Below are 24,549 nucleotides of genomic sequence, written 5' to 3' on the forward strand. Positions count from 1 at the left end.
TATTTTATTATATTTATTATTACATTTTTATTTATATTTATATTTTGACCAAAGTGGATTACATATCTTTCACAGTAATATTTTAGGTACGTAGTGACATTGACTCAGGAGCATTCCCACCACCAATGTTGTCCTCCCTCCACCCCTGTTCCCAGCATGCACCCCATATCCCCCTCCTTTATCCCCCGGGCTGCTGCTAGTATAAGTGGTCCCCTCTGTGTCTAGCTTGTTGTAGATTGGGCATCGATTCTGTTGTCGTTGGCTTTGGATTTTTGGGGGTGTGTGTGTTTGGGTCACACCCGGCAGTGCTCAGGGGGTTACTCCTGGCCCTATGCTCAGAAATCGCTCCTGGCAGGCTCAGGGGACCATATGGGATGTCAGGATTCGAACCACTGACCTTCTGCATGCAAGGCAAATGCCTTACCTCCATGCTATCTCTCTGGCCCCTAAGTCTGATCATTTTTTATTTCTACTTAATGATCATACAACTATTTAGTCTTGGTACTTTTTTTTTTTTTTTTTAAACTTGATTGATTGATTTTTGGGCCACTCTCAGCGGCACTCAGGAGTTTCTCCTGGCTCTGCGCTCAGGAATAGCTCTTGGCAGGAAGCCCAGATGGGATGCAGGAGCTCAGTCCGAGAACTGGGTCGCTGAGCCGAGTGCGCATGCGAGTGACGTCGTGGACTACAACTCCCGGCATGCTCAGCGCGGCACCCGGAAGTGGCTTTGGAGCTAGGCCTAGACCTGGTTGTTAGAGTCGCCTGCTGTCGATTTTCTTCGGGTTTATGGTCACCCCGCTACCTTCGCCATGGGGAAGCGACAGCACCAGAAGGACAAGATGTAAGTAGAGCCTCAGGGGGTCTGCCCAGGGGGTTCGTCGCTCCCTGCAAGCCGGTGTCTGCAGGAGGCCGCTCCTCCAGCCACACCAGCCCTACCTGGTGTGTTTCCCCGCCACTTCTGGGGCAATTGCTGCAAATTGCCATTGAGTGAGACCTGCGGGCTCTGTTGGCTCCTGAACTCTTCTTCCCTCTCCCTCATTCGTCTCTGCTCCCCAACCTGGGTCTTGTGTGATTGCAAAGTTCAAATTGCTGAACCTCCTAACTGGCTCACCCCACATTTTATCAGGCCTCTTAGTAAAATGAGAGTGGGATGCTTTAGGGGTCTGGAGTATAGCACAGTGGGTAAGGTGTTTGCCTGGCAAGTGGCAGACCCTATGGCCTCCTGAGCATCACCTGGAGTGATTCCTAAGTGCAAAGCCTGGAGGAATCTCTGAGCATCTTCTAGTGTGACCCCCAAACAGAAAAAGTAAAAAAAAAAACCCCAAAAACCTCAAACCCTGAAAATCTCATTTGAGGTTAAAGCATTTGCTTTGCACAGGGTCCACCCTGCTTTGATCCCTGGCACGATCAGAAGTCTGACCCCTGGAGCACTGCCGCTTTTGCCTTTACCCCAAACAACAACAACACAGCAAATGCACAAAGCCAAAACAAAATACTTCATTCTGTCCCAAGACTTGTTATTCAGCTTGTAAGGACCAAGATTCAACCCCTAAGTTCGTGATAAGGAACTCTAAGACAAGGCTAAACCCTAATAAAGTATACTTTTCCACTCCTAGCTGAAGGCAGAGAGAGTTAACTCGGAAATAAAACCAAAGTTGGTGCCCTCTAGGAATAAGGAACTAGGGGTTGAGTGAACTTGGAAAAAGGGTCCCTTAATAACCAAAAGTTTGAATCAAAGTTACCCCTGACAACCAGGTTCTGTATCAGAGTATTCCTTGAAAACCAAGGTTTGAATCAACCTAGACAACCAAAATTGAGCCAGTAAAATCAGTGACTATTTAAGACATCTATACAGTGAAATGATTGTTGGCTTGGGGGACATATGGGATCGAACCATGGTCTATCCTAGGTTAGCGTGTTCAAGGCAAACACCCTACCGCTTGTGCCACCGCTCTGGCCCCTTGTTTTCTGTTTTGTTTTTGTTTTTGTTTTTTTGGGCCACACCCCATGTTACTCCTGGCTATGAGCTCAGAAATTGCTCTTGGCTTAAGGGACCATTTGGGACACTGGGGGGATCGAACTGTGGTCTGTCCGCTTGCGCCACTGCTCCGGCCCTTGATTTTTTTTTTTTTTTTGGTTTTTGGGCTTCACCCCGTGACATTCAGGGGTTACTCCTGGCTATGCGTTCAGAGATCTATCCTGGCTTGGGGGACCTTATGGTATGCCGGGTATTGAACTGCGGTCTGCCCTTGGCTAGCACAGGCAAGGCGGACACCTTACCACTTGTGCCACCGCTCCGACCCCATTGATTTTATTTTTATTTTTTTTGGCCATGCACAGTAATTATTCCTGGCTCTGTGCTCAGGCAGGGATCACTTTTGACAGGGCTCAGGGACATAAGATCAAACCATAGTCAATTACATGCAGGGTTAGTGCCTGACCTGCTGTGTTCTCTTTCTCTGGCTCCAGGGACCGGAGCAAAGAATAGGACTATTTGTACTTGCTTTGTAGTTTGTGCAGACTCATCTTCTGTTGTGCTTATCTTTGTGTTTTCTTTTGTTGTGCTGTTGGGTTTTTTTTTTTTGTTTGTTTGTTTTTGGGTCACACCTGGCTGTGCTCAGGGGTTACTCCTGGTTCTGTGCTCAGAAATTGTTCCAGGAAGGCTCAGGGGATCATAGGGGATGCTGGGATTTGAACCGCTATCCTTCCTGGATCTGCTGCATGCAAGGCAAATGCCCTACCGCTGTGCTATCTCTCCGGTTCTATCTTTGTATTTTCAATACATAGTTTCAGGAAGGTGGATCGACCCACATCTGGTGGTGTTCAGAGGCCACTTCTTTTGTGCACAGGGTCACTCCTGGCAGTTCACAAGAACACAGTGGTGGAAGCAGGAGAAATAGCATGGAGGTAAGGCGTTTGCCTTTCATGCAGAAGGACGGTGGTTCGAATCCCGGCATCCCATATGGTCCCCTGTGCCTGCCAGGGGGCGATTTCTGAGCATAGGGCCAGGAGTAACCCCTGAGTGGTGCCGGGTGTGACCCAAACACCAAAAAAAAAAAAAAAAAAGAACACAGTGGTCATGGGTGCCAAATTGGTCACGCACACACAAGACAAGCATCTTTCTCACTATCATCTCTGGATGTTTTTCTGTTTGGGATAAGAAGGGTTGCCAGTTTTATTTATTGGTCCTTAAACATGCAAAGCAACTGCTCTACCACTGAACTGCATCCATTGCCATATAGAGCTGTTTATTTGCTGATCAAATGTCTCAGATAACAACTTCTAGGGACTGTGTCCTCAGTGGAAAGGTGATGGTAGTTATATTTTTTTCTCTCTCCTTCAGGTACATTACCTGTGCAGAGTATACTCACTTTTATGGAGGCAAGAAACCAGGTAAGTTCTTTTTCCTTCTTGAGGGTGTTTGTTTACATGCATGTATTCTGCATATGTCACTACATAGCAACTCTGTAAAAATTAATAACAGTACAGAAAATGTAGATCAGTTGACTGAGTTTCCATTGCACAGAAGAGGAGACAAACATGAAATAGCACATGAAATGACACGTATGAAAATGTTCAATCTAGGGGCCGGGGCAGTGGCGCTAGAGGTACGGTGTCTGCCTTGTCAGCACTAGCCTAGGGCGGACTGCGGTTCGATCCCCCGGCGTCCCATATGGTCCCCCAAGCCAGGAGTGACTTCTGAGTGCATAGACAGGCATAACCCCTGAGCGTCACCGGGTGTGGCCCAAAAACCAAAAAAAAAAAGTTCAATCTTGGTGTGTGATTTTGGGGGGAAGGTGTTGCTTAGTGGTGACTCTGGACACTGGGTTTTATTTGTTTTATTTTTATTTATTTTATTATTGTTATTATTTTTGGGTTTTGGGCCACACCCGGTGGTGCTCGGGTTACTTCTGGCTATGCGCTCAGAAATCGCACCTGACTTGGGGGACCATATGGGACGCCGGGGGATCGAATCACGGTTTGTCCTAGGCTAGTGTGGATAAGGCAGATGCCTTACTGCTTGCACCACTGCTCCGGCCCCTGAGCTTGGTAAGTTATTGTATGAAATTTCCATCAGATGTTCTACTGGGCTGACACTATTATAATATTAACATGTTGCTTGGCTGCAAGTGTTCCAGGATTTATAAACCTGACACAGATTTGGTGGGTTGGCAGTTTGATAAAGTTAAGTTGTAAGGCTGGGCCATTTCTATGGAGGGTATGGTATGGACTGTGGTAGTTCATATAGAGAGAGTAATCTGCCCCTCTCCCCATTCCTTCTGAGAATACCACAGAGGTGTCAGCCTGGACCGGATTACCTGGGAAGTATCAACAGCCATTATTTTCTTTTGGAGCTTGATGGAGGAGCTGGGCCATTTTTTTTTATTGGAAGATGGTGGCTGTGGGTAGACTGCTGGCTTTTCCAGGCATCAGGTTTTTAAGACAACCACCTTAGCTCTTGTTTCTCTGGCCCTAGCCTATACTTTTTGTTTGTTTGGGGGTTATACCTGGCAGTACTCAGGAATTGCTCCTGGCTCTGCACTCAGGGATCATTCCTGGCAGCCCCACTTGGTACCAGGGATCCAGACTAGGTTGGCCTGGTGCAAAGCAAGGGCCCTAATCTCTCTTCTATATCTCCAGCCCCTCAGCCTACATTTTAAGAAAAATCACCCCTGTGGTGTTGGAGATATTACAGGGATTAATGTGCTTGTGGCCAGTCTGGTTTTCTTTCTTTCTTTCTTCCTTTTTTTCAGTCTGGTTTTATTTCTACCATCACATACAGTTCCATGCACTGCTGTGTGTGACTTTAAAAATGACCCTGTCCAAGAAAAAGGTTAAGATGACTTCTTTTCTTTTGTTAAAAAGAACAAGAAGAGGGGCCAGAGAGATAGCATGGAGGTAGGGCGTTTGCCTTGCAAGCAGAAGGACAGTGGTTTGAATCCAGGCATCCTATATGGTCCCCAGAGCCTGCCAGGAATGATTTCTGAGCATAAGCCAGGAGTAACCCCTGAGCGCTGCTGCTCAAAAAGAACAAGAAGGAGGTTGGAGTGGTGGCACAAGCGGTAGGGCGCTTGCCATGCACACACTAACCTAGTATGGACCACGGTTCCATCCCTCGGTGTCCCATATGGTCCCCAAAGCTAGGAGTAATTTCTGAGCGCATAGCCAGGAGGAAACCCTGAGCATCACTGGGTGTGGTCCAAAAACCAGAAAAAAAAAATAAATAAAGAACAAGAAGATTGGTAATACCCCAAGTTGTTAAAGCTATAGCAAATAGAGCAGCACCAGGGTTGCTGTTGGCTTCATTGTGCCTCAGCCTTCTCATCTTTTTTTTTTTTTTCAGTTTTTGGGCCACACCTGGCATTGCTCAGGGGTCACTCCTGGCTGTCTGCTCAGAAATAGCTCCTGGCAGGCACGGGGGACCATATGGGACACCGGGATTTGAACCAACCACCTTTGGTCCTGGATCGACTGCTTGCAAGGCAAATGCCCAGCCTTCTCATCTGAGGTGTGGGCAGGCTTAGGGCAGAAGCTGGAAGGCCACAGTGACTCTATGGCGGTGCTTTTCCCTCAGGCCTGGCCTCATGTTAGCCACATGTCTGGGATTACCTGTTGAGAGGCTTCTCATCCATAGCAGTAATTGCTCTCTGATTTGTAGAGATCTTCTTTGTTTTGTTTTTTTATTTTTTTGGGGGGGCCACACCCGGCGGTGCTCAGGGGTTACTCCTGGCTGTCTGCTCAGAAATAGCTCCTGGCAGGCACGGGGGACCATATGGGACACCGGGATTTGAACCAACCACCTTTGGTCCTGGATCGGTTGCTTGCAAGGCAAACACCGCTGTGCTATCTCTCCGGGCCCGATTTGTAGAGATCTTAAGATGTCATTGAATAAAACATGTAATTGAATTTATTTGCATACTAACCAGATCTTTTCATTCTAAACAGATCTCCCACAAACAAATTTCCGTCGCTTACCATTTGATCACTGCAGGTAAGTAAGCGTGGTGAGTTATTTCCTCCTGTTAGTTCTCCCATAATCAGTTATTTGACTGAATCCCATCCTTAGAGATGTGGGCCCTGCTTTCATCCTGTCCCAGACCTAGCCCAGACTGGAATAAGGCGGTGCCCAGTGACAGCTCGGGAGTGTCCACTTCTGTGTGTGGGTCCCCAATAGTCTGTCTCACCTCTCAGCAGGATTCTATCGAGTTTGGTGCTGGGAGCTAAAGTTCCCTTAGTCCAGAATCCCATCCAGGGATGCCTGGCTCTGGGCCTTTTACCTTTTTCTTGTTTGCTTTTTTGTTTTAGGGCCACATCCAATGGTGCTCAGGGGTTACTCTTTGTGCTGCACTCAGGGATCACTCCTCGAAGTGGTTGGGGATCATATGGGGTGCTGGGGATGGAACACATATCAGCTGCATGCAAAACATCAACAAAGGATCAGCAAGAACCCTACTCATTATGCTATCTCTCTGGCCCCTCATTTTCAGTTCTGAGTCTGGGTGTGAGAGGCAAAGCTCTCAAAAGCTGGTAGAGGCAGGTCTGCCCCTGTGCTGAATAGTAGGGGAGTGGGGTGAGCACCTGAAGGCCTCCCTGAGAGGAGCTCAGGGAGGTGAGCAGTGCATCCCAGCTTCCTTTAGGGTAGGCCCGTCTGGTTTTAGGGAAATACTAGCTAGCCTCCTTGTTCCAGTTCCTGCAGGTCTCTGGCTTGCGCTTTGGGTTCTAGGTTAAAATGTGTCTCTTTGGGTCTCATTTGAGAGAAAGTGCCTGCACGCAGTATGTTGCTGCTTGGGCCTTGCTTTGGTGTTTTGGCCGGTTTTCTGGGGGCCATATCCTAGGAGGTCACTCCAGTTCTTGGTTGCTTAGATCTTGGGAACTGACCCAACCAAACTTCCATGAACTGATGCATAAGCAAGCCAGATGACTTGGGCTAGTGACGGAAGCCCCAGCGAGAAAAGATATTGGGGGCCAGAGAGTGAGTACCGTAGGTAAGGTGCTTGCCTTGCATGCAGCTACATGTTCGATCTGGGACACCAAGTCCCTTGGGAGTGAGTGATCCCTGAGCTTAGAGCCTGGTAAGCCCAAGCACCACTGGGTGTGGTCCAAACCCTCTCCCGTTCCAAAAAAGAAAAAGAGTGTTTTTAGTTCCAGGCATCTCCTGGCCTGGGCCCACTGTTTCATGGTCTTGCCTGCCCTATGCAGATCTGTCTGCAGGTAGGAAGTGGTGGTGTAGTGTGGGCTGATGCAGACCCCTCTTCTCCCACGTCTGTGGGTCAAAATGTCTCCATGGTTCCTGCTTTCAGGTCTGGATGACTCACCCATGGAGATTTGGGGTGGGAGCACTGAGGAACGCTCTGTTGTCACCCTCAGGAGCCCTAGTAGTCTCAGGGAAATGGTGGGAGGAGTGTACCTTTTCCTGTGCCTGCTAAGGGGATCTGTCCTGCTTCCCAGGGCTTCTTCTTTGGGACTTGATCACCTTTGTGCCCTGTGACATGTGGAATGGGGGGCAAGCTGTGGTCCTCTGGACCCTCGATACTTCTGAGGACCAGTATCTCATTGTCCTGGCTTGTGCTGGGAGCTTTTGAACGGTAAAGGAGGATGGAGGAGCAGGAGCTGGGGTTAGCCTGACCAGTCCCCCATGTTCCAAGCCCATTCTGTGCACTGACCAACGTAACCTTTGTTTTCTCTCTTAGTCTTTCTCTGCAGCCCTTTGCCTACCCTGTCTGCACTCCTGAGGGCGTCGTCTTTGACTTGCTGTGAGTTTGAGCTTCCCCTCACTTTTAATTTTACAAATGGGTGAGGGGCTCTGGGTTTGTGTCATTTTGTTGTTGTCATTGTTTACCTTGCTAGGAATTGAAGTGAGGGTCTCACACATATAAGACAATCTGAGTTGCAGCCGTAACCCCAGTGCTTTATTGTAGAGCACAGCTACTTTCTATAACCTTCTCATGTTCCAATTTCATTTTAGAAAATAAGAAAAATGCTTCCATGTAAAAGGAAAATTTACTAGGGACCATATGGGATGCCGGGATTTGAACCATCATCTTTTTGCATGCAAGGCAAACCCTACCTCCATACTATCTCTCTGGCCCCACCAAGAAGTATAATTTTTTAATACCAACCCAGTATTTTCTTGTATAGATGTATCAACATTTATGTTCTTTACACATAACTGCAATTAAAACCCTACACATGGGGCTGAAGAGATAGCACAGCGGTAGGGCGTTTGCCTTGCAAACGGCCGACCCAGGATCGAAGGTGATTCGAATTCCGGCATTTCATATGGTCCTCCGAGCATGCCAGGGGTGATTTATGAGCACAGAGCCAGGAGTAACCCCTGAGCTTTGCTGGGGGAGACCCAAACACCAAAAACAAAACACATGCCTTTGTGGTATTTGTTTTGGGGCCACACCCAAGTTGATGCTCAGGGCTTACTCCTGGTTCTTACTCCTGCCAGACTTGAGGGATACAGATGGGATGGCAAGATAATATTGGGGACTTGGGGCTTGGGGGACGGTACAGATGGAGCATTGGGATGGAGCCCGAGTCAGCCAAGTCCCTGCCTGCTGTGTTGTCACTCTGCCCCCCTGAGTATACTTTGTCTTTATCTGAAACCATCCCCTCTTCATTCTCTTCCAACTCCAGGAACATTGTCCCTTGGCTTAAGAAGTTCGGCACCAATCCCAGCAATGGCGAGGTAGGTGGCTGTGGGATTGAGTGGTGCGGGTCATGCTCTCCTGGTCCACCTTTTGTTCTGTGGTTTTCCTGTGCCCGTTCCTTCCAGGAGACACTGCGAGGGGTCTGTCCATTCCCTTCCCTGTTCCTTTCTGCAAATGTTTCCCCCATGTGCAGGGCACACTTGTGTATATTCTTTTTGTTTTTTGTTTTTGAGTCACACCCGGCAGAGCTCAAGGGTTAATCCTGGCTCTGCATTCAGGAATCGCTCCTGGCAGGCTCAAGGGACCATATGGGATGCCGGGATTCGAACCACTGACCTTCTGCATGAAAGGCAAACACCTTACCTCCATGCTATCTCTCCGGCCCCCACTTGTGTATATTCTCTTGGGCTGGGAATATGCTCTCCTGGCATGCACGCATGCATCTGTGTATCAGTCAGTCTGTCTGTCTGTATCCTCCTGTTCCTTTGTTAGTAAATGGAGTTGTAGACATGTTCAGTTACAGCGCTTGAACATTTGGTGGTGCTGCACCTAGCAGTTATATCCAGCTGTGCTGCTTTCATGTGCGGTTGTTGGGGATCGCATGTATTTGCTGGGGATCCCACTTTTCAGGCAAGTGGCGGCCACACTGCTTCAGTGCTGCTAGGACCCATGCTCCTGCTCACCGTGCTTGCACATCTTCTTAGTCACGATACGTACCTTACTGCCCTTCTCCACTGTTGTGGCACTGGGGGCCAAGAGAACAGAGGAACAGGGAGGCTCGGCCCCCGGTAGGTGGAGTGCAGGGGATCTTGCTCTGTTCCTGTGTGCGTGCCAGGCAGCATGGGATTGAATGTGCCAAGAACTGAATCATGGAATCAGGTGCTTTTGCCCTTCAGCCCCCTCGGCCCTCAAAGGCTTTCCTTGTCCAGTGTTTGGTTGTGTTCTGGGCCCAGACAGTCAGCAGCCCAGGCTGTTTCTCTGTCTGAGCTTCAAAGGCCTGGATCAGTGATGGCTAACCTTTTTGAGTGCCCAAACTGCCGCACAATGCCTGATCCTCCCAAAGGCCAGTCCAGCCCTGTTGCCAGGTGAGCTGCAAAGCAGACACCGGCACACTCGCCTCCCACCGAGTCGTAAATCTTAATTGCGGACCTTCCCGAGTGCCAGCTACAAGGCCTTCGTGTGCCACCGCTGGCATGCATGCCAGAGGTTTGCCATTGAGGGCCTGGATGGTCAGAGATCGTGTTATGTCATTACTTGTTAGTTTTCACACTCAGTTGTGCTTCCTGCAGAAACTGGATGGGAGGTCCCTGATCAAGTTGAACTTCGCAAAGAATAATGAAGGTGAGTGGTTTTTTGACGGCCACCTCTGGGTTGGCTTTCTGTCCAGCCACTCAAGAGTCCAGTATTCTTTTTCCTCAGCCTTGTTTTGGGGCGTGGTGCTTGGGACCAGATGGTACAGGAGCTGGAACTTGGGTCCCCCTGCACAGAACATGCAGCCACCCTCTGAATCTTCTCCCTGACTCTCTTTTTCATCCAGCGTAACAACATTTTTTGGTTGTTGTTTTTGGCTACACCTGGCAGTGCTCAGGGCTTACTCAGAAATCACTTCATGGAGCTTGGGGGGTCATATGGGATCTTGGGGATTGAACATGTGTTGACTGTGTGCAAGGCAAGCGACTTACCCACTATACTGTCTCTTGGGCCCCTCAGTCATTGTGCTTATTCTCAAAGATGTATATACTTAGGGGATGGGGCTCCTGTGAGGTTCTCAGGGCCCAGGAGATATTCCTCACAAGGCTGGACTGATTGGGCTAGTGCTCTATATTTGGGACTGGGATGCTCAGGGCCACTAGGGTCACGTTGGCAGTGCTGGGGCCCCTTAAGGGCCACACTCATGATGTTGGGTGGTGGGGCATGTTGTAATGATTGAATTAAATTGAACGAGATTTGATGTTTGCACGGCACACAATCAAATGCTTGTATTCTCTTCTTAGCTTTGGGGATTTCTTTTTTTTTTTTTTTTTTTTTTTGGTTTTTGGGCCACACCCGGCGGTGCTCAGGGGTTACTCCTGGTTGTCTGCTCAGAAATAGCTCCTGGCAGGCACGGGGGACCATATGGGACACCGGGACCAACCACCTTTGGTCCTGGATTGGCTGCTTGCAAGGCAAACACCGCTGTGCTATCTCTCCGGGCCCGGGGATTTCTTCATTAAAATTTTTTTTTTGATAGTTTAAACACTTTGGTTTACAAAATTGTTCATAATACAGTTGTTTCTGGCCTTGAGTATTTCAACACCAATCTCATCACCAATGTAACATTCCCTCCACCACTGTCCCCAGTTTTCTACCCATCCCTAAGCCTGAACCTTTGACAGGCACAAAATCACTTCTATTGCTGGTTACAACTAAATGCTAATGGAATCATTGAAAAAATGTTCAGTAAAAAAAGAAATTTGTGGCCGGAGAGGTGGTGCTAGAGGTATGGTGTTTGCCTTGCAAGCGCTAGCCAAGGAAAGACGGTGGTTCGATCCCCCAGCGTCCCATATGGTTCCCCCAAGCCAGGGGCGATTTCTGAGCACTTAGCCAGGAGTAATCCCTGAGCATCAAATGGGTGTGGCCCAAAAAAATCAAACAAACAAAAATTTGTAGGGGCGGGAGAGATAACACAGAAGTAGGGCATTTGCTTTGCACACAGCCAACCCAGAATGGAATTCAGTTTAATTCCTGGCATCCTATATGGTCCCCCGTGATTCCTGAGCGCCGAACTGGGAGTAATTCCTGCCACCGGGTGTGGCCCAGAAATGAAAAAGAAAAGGAATTTATAAGGGGCTTGAGTGACAGCACAGCGTGTAAGGCATTTGCCTTGCACATGGCCAACCTGGGTTCAATTCCTGGCATCCCATAGGGTCCGCCAAGCCCACTAGGAGTGATTGCTGAGCACAGTGCCAGGAGTAACTCCTGAGCACCAACAGTTATGGCCCCGAAACCCCCCCAAAATTGTGAAAATTGTTATAGCTTACAATGGGGTCATTAAGTTATAGACTGAGGGTTTACTAAGCTGTTCATTACTAGTTGAGCCTTCTGTGTTAATGTTTTGCTTGTTGTGTTTAGGTGGTCGAGGCTACTTACCCGTGTAACTTGGTACATTCCTACTAGGGTCTTGGTATTGAGGAATTTGGAGATACCTGGAGCTCCATTGTCTGGAGAAATGTACAATGAGCTGACATGTGGTAGCTGTGGGACGTGCCTTTGGCTGCTGGGGCTTCCAGAAGAATGGGGTGTGGGGGCTGCCTGCCCCCACAGCCAGAAGACCCTAAAGTTTTCAGTCCCATAACTGGCATTACCCAGAGTTTTTGTCAGTTTGGTGTCTCTGCAGAGATTAGTCATAAAGCAGTGAAGTTGGGCCGTTGGCGTGACAGCACCGTGGGGTGTGGGTGTAGCTGTTGGGGCTTTGGCAGGGCTGGGGCTCCGCCCGCCCCCTCCCGAGGCCACCTCAGAGTTTTTAGCTGCAAGGCTGGTGCTCCCATAAATTTATGCAGCTCGACTTGCATCTCTTCTGAGAGCAGTGTGTCTGTAGAGCTGGCTGCAGAGCTAATAGGGCAGCTGTGGGAGCGGGTTTCTCTCAGAATTTCCTTTTAAAGTGTTTAAAGCTTAAAGGTTAAAAGTTTAAGGTTTGGGCCCGGAGATGTAGCACAGTGGTGTTTGCCTTGCAAGCAGCCGACTCAGGACCAAAGATGGTTGGTTCGAATCCCGGTGTCCCATATGGTCCCCCGTGCCTGCCAGGAGCTATTTTTGAGCAGACAGCCAGGAGTAACCCCTGAGCAACGCCAGGTGTGACCCAAAAACCGAAAAAAAAAAAAAAAAAAAAAAAAAGTTTAAGGTTTAAAATTGGGAGGGCGGGAAAACCTCAGGCACCTGACATTTCTCTGTTCCTAGGCCTGGTGGGCCTTTGTGAGCATGAAAACTGAGACCTTTCAGGCTGCTTCGCTTTGCTTCTCTGCCCCTCGTGGAGGCGGAAAGATGCTGGACATAGGGTGTGAGATGGATTTGCCAACAGTTCTTGGATTGAACCTATATCCGTCCTCTGGCCCTGAAGTCCCAGTACCTTGGGACTAGAAGGATAATATAGCATGTAAGGCACTTACCTTGTGCGCAAGTTGCAAGGGTTTGATCTCCAGTATCCTATATGGTCCCCTGATCCCTCCAGGAAAGATTCCTGAATGCAGAGTAAAGAAGTAAGCCCTGAGCACCACTGGGTATCTTTGGAACTTTCTCTCCCCTCCCCCTAAAAAAGACTCAGCCCTGAGGTCTTTCTGCTTTAGGTTCTTGCACACCTTCTGCTTTTCTCAGTGACTGACTGGATGCCTGAGCTGAGACTGCCACATGACATTGGCAGTTCTGGGGTCTGGCACGGTGTTCCTGCCCATATTGATGCTCATGGTTGGAGGTGATGGTGATGGGGGTGATGAGCCCTCGGGGCCGGTCCATGCCCATAGTCATTGTTTGTCCAGGAATGAAGGAACCAAATCTAGCAGCTACCTGGATGGACCAGGCTTGGGTGCCCGGAGTCTCCCCTTATCACAGGACCAGATGGGGGCCATTGCTAATCTCTCCTCCCACAGATGCTAAGATGCTGCCATGTGTATAGACCAAAAGGGGCACGTGTTCTACCAAGGGAAGACGGAGACAGCTCTTACACTGCTAGAGGGGTCCCCTGCTCCTCTGGAACAGAGCAGACTAGGGCAGTGGGGAGATGGCTTGGGGACTAGTGTGCAGGAATTCTGGCTCCAGTGGGCACTGCTAGGTGCGGCCCCAAGATCAAAACAAATCTTGTAAGAAGAAACTGAAACAGGGAGAGGGTCATATTGGGATTTGCAGACAGGGTGGGTGGGGCAGTGTGAGAGGAGGGAAGATGTGGGAAGCACTGCTGGCAGAGGCCACAGCTGATGTGTAGTCCCCAGGCCTGTCCAGCATCACTAGACCCATCTAGTGCTCCTGAGCCTTGTGAGCAAGCATGAGCTATGGGCAGGGGCTGCGGTCAGGCAAGCTTGCAGGCTGGACTGTTGCAGAAGGACCCCAGGAGGTGAAGTTTCAGCTGACTTTGACCCAGCAGTCACCAGTTTCTGTCTGGTTGCTGATGAAAAGGCATGAAGGGCGGTGCCCGGGTCCAGGCCCACGCTCAGTTCCCCCACACACCCACTCACCAGCTGTCTGACCTCATCCACACACCCACTCCGCACCCCTGACAGAACTTGGAAGCAAATTTCACATATTGTATCACTTTATGCCGAACTATTTCAGTGTGGATTCCTAAAATATATGGATGATAAAGATGCTTAGTACAGTCCCTTTAGCACATCTGAAGCATCAACAGGAAATTATTTCTGTTATCCAGTAGCCAGTGTCAAGTTTTTAGAACTCTCTCATAATTACTTTTTATTTAATTTGTTTTTTATGGTTATGGAGTCAAACCCAAAGATGCTCGGTTACTTTTGGTTCTGCTGTCAGGAGTCACTCCTTGCTGGAGTTGGGTGGCCATATGGGATTCTGTGGCTTGAACCCGGGTTGGCCTCATGCAAAGCAAGTACCTTGCCTGCTGTCCTCTCTCAACCTCTCATGATGACTTTTATTTATTTATTTTATACTTGGGTCACACCTGTCGGTACTCAGAGGTTACTCCTGACTCTGCTTAGAAATCGCTCCTGGCTTGCCTTGTGTGCTGTTAAGAAATATTATAATGTGCTACAATCTGGGGACTTGAGGGACAAAGTAATTGTACATGGATTCTGTTTTATTTATCTTAACTTTCTTTGGCTGAAAGTTCAAAGTTAAAATATCAGCAAGGGGACTTCTGAGAATTATGTTATGGGTGATTGTCCTTCCACTGTAACTTTACCTTGTCCTCTTTCTTTGCATCTTTTGTTCTCATAATTCAAAATAAAAAAAATTAAAAAAAAAAAAAAGAAATCGCTCCTGGCAAGCATGGGGTGGGGGGGACCATATGGGATGCCGGGATTCGAACTACCATCCATCCTGGATCAGCTGCTTGCAAGGCAAACGCCTTACCACTGTGCTATCTCTCTGTCCCTGGGTCATGATGACTTTAAAATTAGTTTTCTGGGGCCGGAGAGATGGCATGGAGATAAGGCATTTGCCTTACATGCAGAAGGACGGAGGCTTGAATCCTGGCATCCCATATGGTCCCCCGAGCCTGCCAGGAGCGATTTCTGAGCATGGAGCCAGGAGTGACCCCTGAGCGCTGCTGGGTGTGACCCAAAAGCGAAAACAAAAAGTGTTTTCAAATCACGACTTATTTGGGTGGAGTGTTTGGGCATACATCTGGAGGTATTCAGGTGTTATTCCTGAGGCTGGGCTCAAGATCACTGCTGGTGCTGCTTTGTTGGGGGCGCATATATGGTGGGCCTGTGTGGTGGGTCAAACCTTGTTGGTTGCATGCAAAGCAAGTGCCTACCTGTTGTGCTATGCCTCTGGTCCTCAAATCATGCTTTAATAAAAAGTCCCTATTGGGATGGGAGACACAGTATAGCAGGGATGGTGGTATTTTTTGGTTCTATTTTGGGTCACTGGTGACACAGAGCTTACTCCTGGCTCTGGGGACCGCACGTGATGCTGAAAATTGAACCTGGGTTGCCATGTGCAAGACAAACGCCTTCCTCGCTGTACCATCACTTAGCCCCCAAAATAAATGCAATTTTAAAAGTTCTTACTAATGGGCTGGAGAGATAGCATAGAAGTAAGGCATTCGGGCCTGGAGAGATAGCACAGCGGCGTTTGCATTGCAAGCAGCCGATTCAGGACCAAAGGTGGTTGGTTCGAATCCCGGTGTCCCATATGGTCCCCCGTGCCTGCCAGGAGCTATTTCTGAGCAGACAGCCAGGAGTAACCCCTGAGCACCGCCGGGGGTGCCCCAAAAACCAAAACCAAAAAAAAAAAAAAAAAAAAAAAAAAAAAAAAAAAAAAGTAAGGCATTCGGGGCCGGAGAGGTAGCATGGAGGTACTAGGCGTTTGCCTTTCATGCAGAAGGTCATCGGTTCGAATCCCGGCGTCCCATATGGTCCCCTGTGCCTGCCAGGAGCAATTTCTGAGCATGGAGCCAGGAGTAACCCCTGAGCACTGCCGGGTGTGACCCAAAAACCACAAAAAAAAAAAAAAAAAAGAAGTAAGGCATTTGCCTTGTATGCAGAGGACAGAGGTTCAAATCCTGGCATCCCATATGGTCTCTGAACCTGCCAGGAGTGATTTCTGAGTGTAGAGTCAGTAGTAACCCCTGAGCGCTGCTGGGGTGTGACCCAAAAAGTGAAAAAAAAAAGTTCTTACTAACATGGACAGTGTCTCTGAGATGCTCCCCGCTTTAACTGCTCATTTGTAACCTGGGCAATATCAAACAGGTTCCCTGGCTCCAGGACATGTGCTGTAGTGTCCTAGATGAAGGGTTGGGGCTGTGGGCATCGGTTGCTGATCAGAGTTGCAAGGCAAGTGAGGCACCAAGACCTTTCTTGTTTGAGATGTTTGTACAGGAGCCCTGATACATGGCATGTGAAACAGCTTTTGGAAATAAACATTGATACAGATTAAGCCATAAAAGATGTATTTTCTTATTTATTTATTTATTTATTTATTTATTTATTTATTTATTTATTTATTTATTAGTTTTTGGGTCATACCCGGCAGTGCTCAGGGTTACCCCTGGTTCTACACTCAGAAATTGCTCCTGGCAGGCTCAGGAGACCATATGGGATGCCGGGATTCGAATCATTGTCCATCGTGAGTCGGCTGTGTGCAAGGCAAACACCTTACTGCTGTGCTAATTCTCCGGCCCCTATTTTTGTTCTTGAGCCACACCCGAGGGTTATTTCTGACTCTGTGCTCAGGAATCACTCCTGGTGGGGCTCAGGTACCATATGAAATGCCATGTGGGGATCAAACCCAAAGCGACCACGTGCAAGGCAAGTGCCTCCCTCCCCCGGTCACTATACTATTTCCAGCCCCAAGACTGTATTTTAAATCTACTATAAATGTTTTCACTGCCTCCACATTCTGTTAAGGTTCCGATCCCGATTTATGCAGCATGTTTAGGATCTGCCCCTCAGAGGTGTAGGAAGAGGAAGCTGAGGATCCTCTTCGCAGACCAGGCAGAGGAATAGGAGTGCCCGTTGCAGGGCCGTCCCCCATCATTGTTCCATCTTGTGTCCTCCTTCCCACACCCACCTTGCTCCTCCCACTTGTGCCCGTGCAGGTAAATACCACTGCCCAGTGCTGTTCACCGTGTTTACCAACAACACGCACATCGTGGCCGTGAAGACCACTGGCAACGTCTATGCCTACGAGGTGGGTCCCGTCAGATGCTCCTTCCCCTTGTATTTGTTTTGTTTGGGGGCCACATTCTGTGGTGCTTGGGGGACCATTTGCAGTGCCAGGGATTGAGTCCAAGCCTGTGTATTCAGGCAGATACCCTGCCCATTGTATTTACTATTTCTCTCACTCCATCTTTTCTTTTTTCTTTTTTTTTTTTTTTTTTGGGGGGGGGTTTGGGTCACACCTGATGGTGCTCAGAGTTTACTCTTGGCTCTGTGCTCAGAAATTGTTCCTGGCAGGCACAGGGGACCATATGGGATGCTGGGATTCCAACCACCGTCCATCTTGTATTGGCTGCTTGCAAGGCAAACGCCTTACCACTGTGCTATTTCTCCGGCCCTCCACCTTTTTTTTTTCTTTATCCATTGTTGAGAATTGAACCCAAGGCCTCATATAGGCAGGGTCAAAGTTCTGCAAGTGATCTATGTCTCCAGCCTCCCCAGCTGAGCTGTCCTGATGCCCTGGGCTGCAGGGTTGCAGCTCAGCTCCTGGGGATCCCAGAAGGGCCAATGCTGGCTGGTGGGTAGGTGTGGGGAAAGGTCAGAGGGTGTGGACAGTAGGGATGGGGACACTGACTGGGCTGTGCCCAATGCCATGCAGGCCCAAGGTGTACCTGCCAGGCAGATTTGTCTGGTGAGCCCCATCTGTGGGCACAGACAGAAAGATGTGTTCTCCAGTGTTCTTTGGCTGAGGGGGTGGAAATGGAATCTAGGAACTCAGCAACCCTCCCAGCCTATGTGTATGTGGGGGGGCATTTCTTCCTGGAGGGTGGCCACAGGGGGCTGACACTGCCCAGACTTGGGGTGACCAGGCTGCTTCATGACACAGGCCGTGGAGCAGCTGAATATCAAGGCCAAGAACTTCCGAGACCTGCTCACGGATGAGCCCTTCACCCGCCAGGACATCATCACCCTGCAGGTAGCACCCACCCACGACCTGTGGTCCCTTATACCTCCTGGGCCGCGTCCTCAGCCTGGCTCTGCTGCCTGCTGTGTCAGCCAGCCTCTTTTCTTATTTTGGTCTTTACTGTGCTTGGGTGCTCCTAGCTCAGTGCTCAGGAAGGAAGGAAGCGTCTGCTAGAGGGCCTTCCGTGGAGGGCGGGGTAAGCCTGAGCTTTCTTTTTCTTTTTTTTTTTTCTGGTTTTTGGGTCACACCCGGCGGTGCTCAGGGGTTACTCCTGGCTGTCTGCTCAGAAATAGCTCCTGGCAGGCACGGGGGACCATATGGGACACCGGGATTCGAACCAACCACCTTTGGTCCTGGATCGGCTGCTTGCAAGGCAAACACCGCTGTGCTATCTCTCCGGGCCCAAGCCTGAGCTTTCTATTTGATTTTGTTTGTTTGTTTGGTTTGGGCCATACCCGGAAGTGCTCAGGGTTTATTCCTAGCTCTGCGCTCAGAAATCATGCCTAGCAGCTTCAGGGGCCATATGGGATGCCAGGGATCAAATCCGGGTTGGCTGCGTACAAGGCAAACATCTACCCAAACTTCCTGCACACAGGACCTCTCTTCTAGCCCAAGCTAGTTCCATACCCCCAGCCCAAGCATCCTCCTTGTCCCCAGAGCCATCTCAGCAACCCTCTTTGCTGGTTTTTTTACTCCTTCCCTGGGCTGGTGTGTGCTCCGTACCATGGTTATCAGGGCAGCTAAGAAGGTTTATTCAGGATGCAAACCTAAAATAATGTGGGCTCGGGGCCGGGAAGGTGGCGCTAGAGATAAGGTGTCTGCCTTGTAAGCTCTACCAAGGAACGGACCACGGTTCGATCCCCCGGCGTCCCATATGGTCCCCCCAAGCCAGGGGCGATTTCTGAGCACATAGCCAGGAGTAACCCCTGAGCGTCAAACGGGTGTGGCCCAAAAACCAAAAAAAAAAAAAAAAAAAAAAAAAAAATAATGTGGGCTCAGTGAGATAAACCCCTGTCCCCCATAGCTTTTCCCCTTTCGTCTGAGGGTAGCAAGTGGTCTGCCCATGGGGGCTCGCCCTCCTCAGGCCATAGCACCGAGGGTTTTGCGAGGCAGTTGACGGGTGCCTGTGCAGCCTGGGGAGCCTGGAGCCAGGTCCCTCCTTGCAGCAGGATGCCCCTATGCCTTGGCAGCTCCCCTCACCCTGCCTGGTTCTCTGCCTGTCTCACCTGCCCCACATCCTCCCACCACCGCTGGAATTCAGCTCACACTCTTTTGTTCTTACAGGACCCCACCAACTTGGACAAGTTCAATGTCTCCAACTTCTTTCATGTTAAGAATAACTTGAAAGTCATAGACCCGGGTAAGTATGTCTGGCAAGGCCAGTGTGGCTGCCAGGGCAAACTTGACCCCTGCCTTGTGGTAGGAGGCTTGGCAGGACCTGAATCTGTGGTGCCTGCAGCTCTGGGTGTGGAGGCCTGGCTGCTGCCTCTGCTTCTCAACTCCTTGTTCTGGGATCCCTGGCTTATTCCCAGGCCTTAGGTGCTAGGTGTGTCTGGCCCTGCCCTTGCTCCTAAACACTGTCTATCCTGTGGGATAGTGGATGTGAGCACGTCCAGGCAGCCAGGCAGCCCCTTCAGGGTGCAGGGACAGGGTGGGCAGGCAGTGGGCCCGTTTACGCTGCATGCGGGCACTGCCAGAGTAACCAGGGCATTCAGGCACCATCCCGCAGCTCGATTCTGCTTGGGTGCTTGGATTCCACACACCTGGGCAATCCTGACCTTGGCTGCTAAGGCCCTTTCGGCTTGTAGACGAAGAAAAGGCCAGACAGGACCCATCCTACTACCTGAAGAACACGAATGCCGAGACCCGCGAGACGCTGCAGGAGCTCTACAGAGAGTTCAAGGGCGACGAGGTGCTGGCAGCCACCATGGCGGTGCCCGAGAAGAAGAAGGTGGACAAGTTGAACGCTGTGAGTGTGCGGTACTGGTGCTTAGTCCCTGAGTGGCCCTGGCACGGGTGACGGGGGGTCCTGGGCAAGTTTGGTTGGTGTTGGGTTTTGGGTTTCACACTTGACGCTCAGGCTGGTTTAGGGTCGGGGTTAGGAATCAGTCGGGGTCTCCTCTCTGGAGCTCCGTGCAGGGCTGAGGCTGGGGCTCTCCTGGCAGGCCCACTATTCCACCGGCAAGGTCAGCGCTTCCTTCACCTCCACGGCCATGGTTCCAGAGACCACCCATGAAGCAGGTAGCTGCCCTGTGCTTACGGGCCTTAGGGTGGTGGGGTCGTCCGGGTGGGAGCGGGCTGTTATCTGGGATACTCGGCCCAGGCTCTCCTTGTCCTCTGTACAGCAGGCCACCGGGCCCTCCAGGAAGGCTGCCTTGGCATCAGCCCAGCACCCCACTCTCATGCTCCCCCTCTGCTCTGAACCTCAGTTCTATCTCCATGCTATTCCTTCACATCCTCCCCTTTGACTGCTGGGCCCCTACTCGCCTCCTCCTGCCCCCACTGAGGGCCCATCAGACTCTGCCTGGTGCCAAGATGCCCACCAAGCGGGTCTGTTTGCAGCTGCCATTGATGAGGACGTTCTGCGCTACCAGTTTGTGAAGAAGAAGGGCTACGTGCGGTTGCACACCAACCGGGGAGACCTCAACCTAGAGCTGCACTGCGACATGGTGGGTGTGGACAGCCCTGCCACAGGCTTCCTGTCCTGCCACTAGGCTGCACGGGGGGGGGGGGGGGGGGGGGGGGGCGGCCGGCCCAGACAGCTGCTGAATCTGGCCCTGGGGGTGTGGATGACCCGCCCACTGGCTGCCCCTTGTCCCCCAGAGGAATTTGGATGATTTTGCAGACACCAAAGACCTGTGAAAACTTCATCAGACTCTGCAAAAAGCAGTATTATGATGGCACTATCTTCCACAGATCCATCCGGAACTTCGTGGTGAGTGATGGGAGCTGGGGCAGTGTGGTGTGGGACCTGCAGGCTGACCCCTCATGACCCTGATGTGGTTCCACTGGGTTTATGGAAAGTGGCCAGAGCTTACACCATGTTGCTTCCATCTGTGGATGGTGGACAGTGGGCAGGCTGGGGCATGGTTTGTCAGTGGCTTTTGTTCCTGCAGATCCAGGGAGGCGACCCCACTGGCACAGGCACAGGTAGGTGCCACTCTGAGTGGTGGGGTCCTGCTGGGAAACATCAGGCTTCTTGGGGCCAAGGCCTCTCTCTTTGCAGCCTCTCAGATGCCACCATGCCTGAGTCATGGCTTGATGAGCTCACCTTGACCCCTGACTCCCTTTCCTGGGCCTTGGGGGTTGGTGGTGATGAGCTCTTCAGTTGTACGGACGCTGCTCCCTGGGCTGCCCTGACAGCCCCAGCACATTTCTGGAGCTGCCTGTGAGCAAGCTCAGGTGATGGTTTTTCCAGGGCCTTGGGCCTGTTGGGTCGGCAGTGGTTCTGGGCAGGCCGGTGCACAATCACCTCTCCACCCTGTCTCTCTCCCATTTTCTTTTTCCCAGGCGGGGAATCCTACTGGGGAAAGCCTTTCCGAGATGAGTTCCGGCCCAACCTCTCTCACACGGGCCGGGGGATCCTGAGCATGGCGAACTCAGGGCCCAACACCAACAAATCCCAGTTGTGAGTTCCCTGAACGTGGGCTGCTCCCCTGGTCCTTCACTCTAGGGTCCTGCTCCACCCAAGCCCACTCCAGAAAATGCAGGGTCTCCCACACCCCAACTCAGCACAGACCTGTCCTGAGCACCAGGCTAGAGCAACGGGAACAGCCAGCCCAGGCAGGCTCTCCAGCGTAGCCTATAGCCCCCTTTTTATTGGTGTTTGGGCCCCACCTGGCATTCAGGGTTTAAATCCCATCCTCTTTGGCCACGGCTCTGGTGCTCAAAGATTATTCCTGGTGGTGCTCGGGGTAACTCAGTCTTCATTCCCAAGTCTTTGGTCCTTGAGGGGAGCCCTTTACTTGCCTCCAGAGTAGCTGCAGAGGGTGCTCATGAGCCTTTCCCCACCTCCCACCACCTCTCCTGTTTCTGGGAAGCTGAAGCCTTGGAGTGGCCAGCCTGAGAGGCCATCTTAGACCACGGGGTGGGGGCTGTGTACTATGTAGCCCCTGACTCATTGCCCCTTTCCAGCTTCATCACCTTCCGCTCCTGCGCTTACCTGGACAAAAAGCACACCATCTTTGGGCGGTAAGGGGCTCTCCAGGTTTGGTGTGGAATCCTGATTCTGTTTCTAGTTAGGGCTGCTAAGCAGAGCAGAGGCCAGGCTCTGCTGGGTGGGAGGGTGGGAATGGGACAGGGTGGCTTCCTCAGTCTTTTGTGTTTTAGGAGGACAAGCTAAGTGTCCTTGGGCCGAGCCTGTCACAGGTTCGGCATGTTCTGGCTTTCTCATCATCCTTGTCCGCTGGCCAGTGACTGGCCCTGTAAAGCCTTTTGTTTCCCTGGCAACATTGATGGAGTGGGTGGCCAAGGCCTCTTATAGCTTGGCTCTCAGTGGACAGCCAGTTGAACTTGGTCCCGTGGTGCCCTGTCCCTGCTGGCCCATGCCCTACCCCGTCTGCCTGTACCACTCACTGTGGGCAGCACCTTGCCTCCAGCTTGTTTAGAGGTACCCCAAACTTCTGGTACAGGGTTGTTGGGGGCTTTGACACACTGACAGCTATGGAGAACGTGGAGAGCGACCCCAAAACTGACCGCCCTAAGGTATGTACCAGGAGCAGAGAGGGCTGGGTGCAGGCTAAAGGGTGCAGCAGCAACCATTTCCCTGCTTTCTCCGCTGCAGGAGGAGATCCGCATTGATGCCACCACCGTGTTCGTGGACCCCTATGAAGAGGCAGATGCGCAGGTCAGGGGCAATGGCACGCAGGGAAGTAGGCTCAGGGGACCCTGCTGGCTGCAGGACTCAGCACATCACTGTTGTGCCCCCACAGATCGCAGAAGAGCGGAAGAAAACAGAGGTCAAGGAGGAGGCGCCAGAAAGTACAGCAAAGCCCAGCAAATCCAGCGCGAGCAGCCAGGGCCCCCAGACCTACCGCCAGGGAGTGGGCAAGTACATCAACATGGCGGCCACGTGAGTAGGGTCTGGATGGGGGTGGCGGGACAGAACCCAATATCCACCCGTTGGGAAACTCAAGCCACCGCTTCTTTTTCCAGGAAGCGTGTAGCTGAGGAAGAACCATCCACCAGCGCGGCCGCCACTGCAGCCAAGAAGAAACCCAGCCGGGGTTTTGGGGACTTTAGCTCCTGGTAGCGGTTGCTGCTCTGTCTCAGTACAGACATGGGGTGCCGGGGTCCGGCCACCACATCGCTGCTTCTCTACCCTGGAGCCTGCCTGGCTGAGACTAAAGACTAAATAAACATTTTCCTGCACCCATCGAGCAGCTGCTGGGAAGAGTGGGGGAGAGGGCTAGTTCTTGTTTTCCCTGATGACTCTTCCCCCCTCCAGTGTTAATTGGGTCCTGCGTGCGGGTCATTTTATTGGTCAGCTCTGAATGCTGGGGTTTGAGGACCCTGGATGGGGCACTTCTTGCTGGGCTGACTAGGTAGATGTCAGATACGCCCATGATACCCAGGCAGGTGCTGAAGGCCAGTGAGCTCTAGGTGGTGTCTGGACCCTATCGTGTCTGGACCCTAACTTTAACTTGAGCCATTTCTTGCTCTGTGTCATTTGCAGTTTCTGGCTTCCATCTCCTTAGTGGGGGCAGTGTTGCCTGCATTCCCCGAAGTGCCTCTACAGGAGGAGGGACAGCTGCCTCCCTCCTCTCCTCAAGGACCTATTACACAGCACAGTCTCTGAAAGTGTCCTGGCCCTCACACTCCTGTGCTCAGCCTGCTCCAGTCTTCCTCTCCCTAACCTCAGCTCCGCCTGTCAACTGTTCTAGAATGTCCTTGGCTGGCTCCTCCCTCCCATCTCTGATGCGCCAACTCAGGCTCTCCTTTGCTTCCCTGTGTGATGGGCAGGCTCCACACATCTGAACTGGTGCTCGTGATGGGGGTGTGGGGACAGATTGAAAGAAACCATGGGGTGGACCAGGGGCCTCTCCTGCACATGAGCAGAGTTCCCAGGACTAGGCGCTGCCACACAGTGACAGTTGACATTGGAAGCTTTATTTTCAGATCTCACAGGTACAGGACTGTGGGCGGGCACAGGAAGGCTCGGCCACTATTTGCTGTCTGCCTGCCTTGCAGGGAGACTTCAGAGCCACAGAGCTGACACAGCAGATGGGCCTGCTGAGGGCCCTGGACAAGTGAGAGCCGACAGTTTTTTGAAGCTTAAATTGTAAATTGAAATGCTTGGATTTTGTTCAGGACCTGGTGAGGTCATGGGTTATCATTAAAGGACTTTTGGAAAAAAGATTCTCATTCCAGTACTTCCTATTATCTGACAGATACCATCAAGAATAAGCATTAAAGTATAAAAATACTATATATGTATATATAAAACAACAACCAAACCACACTACACTTCAGAAACAAGTGGCTGTGCAGAGGACATGACACAGTCGAAGAAATGTACTGGCTCCATCCTGACTCTTAAGTCTCAGGGTACTTCTTGTTGAGGAATGGAAGTGGGTGGTACATCCCACACTCATCAGCTCCTGGGGGGGGG

The 24,549-nt window shown here is 51.0% G+C and overlaps 1 protein-coding gene across 1 annotated transcript; it reads left to right on the forward strand.

The window, feature by feature from the left end:
• Nucleotides 1-702: 702 nt before the first annotated feature.
• PPIL2 (peptidylprolyl isomerase like 2) lies at nt 703-23,303 on the forward strand. Its single transcript, XM_049790686.1, has 20 exons — nt 703-841; nt 3,344-3,393; nt 5,947-5,992; nt 7,692-7,754; nt 8,644-8,695; nt 9,947-9,998; nt 16,915-17,006; nt 17,862-17,951; nt 19,224-19,299; nt 19,748-19,908; nt 20,105-20,180; nt 20,502-20,608; nt 20,785-20,874; nt 21,056-21,089; nt 21,450-21,567; nt 22,074-22,130; nt 22,571-22,643; nt 22,723-22,785; nt 22,871-23,010; nt 23,094-23,303. The coding sequence occupies exons 1-20, from the start codon at nt 810-812 to the stop codon at nt 23,188-23,190; spliced, it is 1,569 nt and encodes a 522-aa protein (XP_049646643.1). The 5' UTR covers nt 703-809; the 3' UTR covers nt 23,191-23,303.
• Nucleotides 23,304-24,549: the final 1,246 nt, after the last annotated feature.

The sequence above is a fragment of the Suncus etruscus genome, chromosome 17 (genome assembly GCF_024139225.1).
Source record: "Suncus etruscus isolate mSunEtr1 chromosome 17, mSunEtr1.pri.cur, whole genome shotgun sequence".
NCBI classification, from domain to species: domain Eukaryota; kingdom Metazoa; phylum Chordata; class Mammalia; order Eulipotyphla; family Soricidae; genus Suncus; species Suncus etruscus.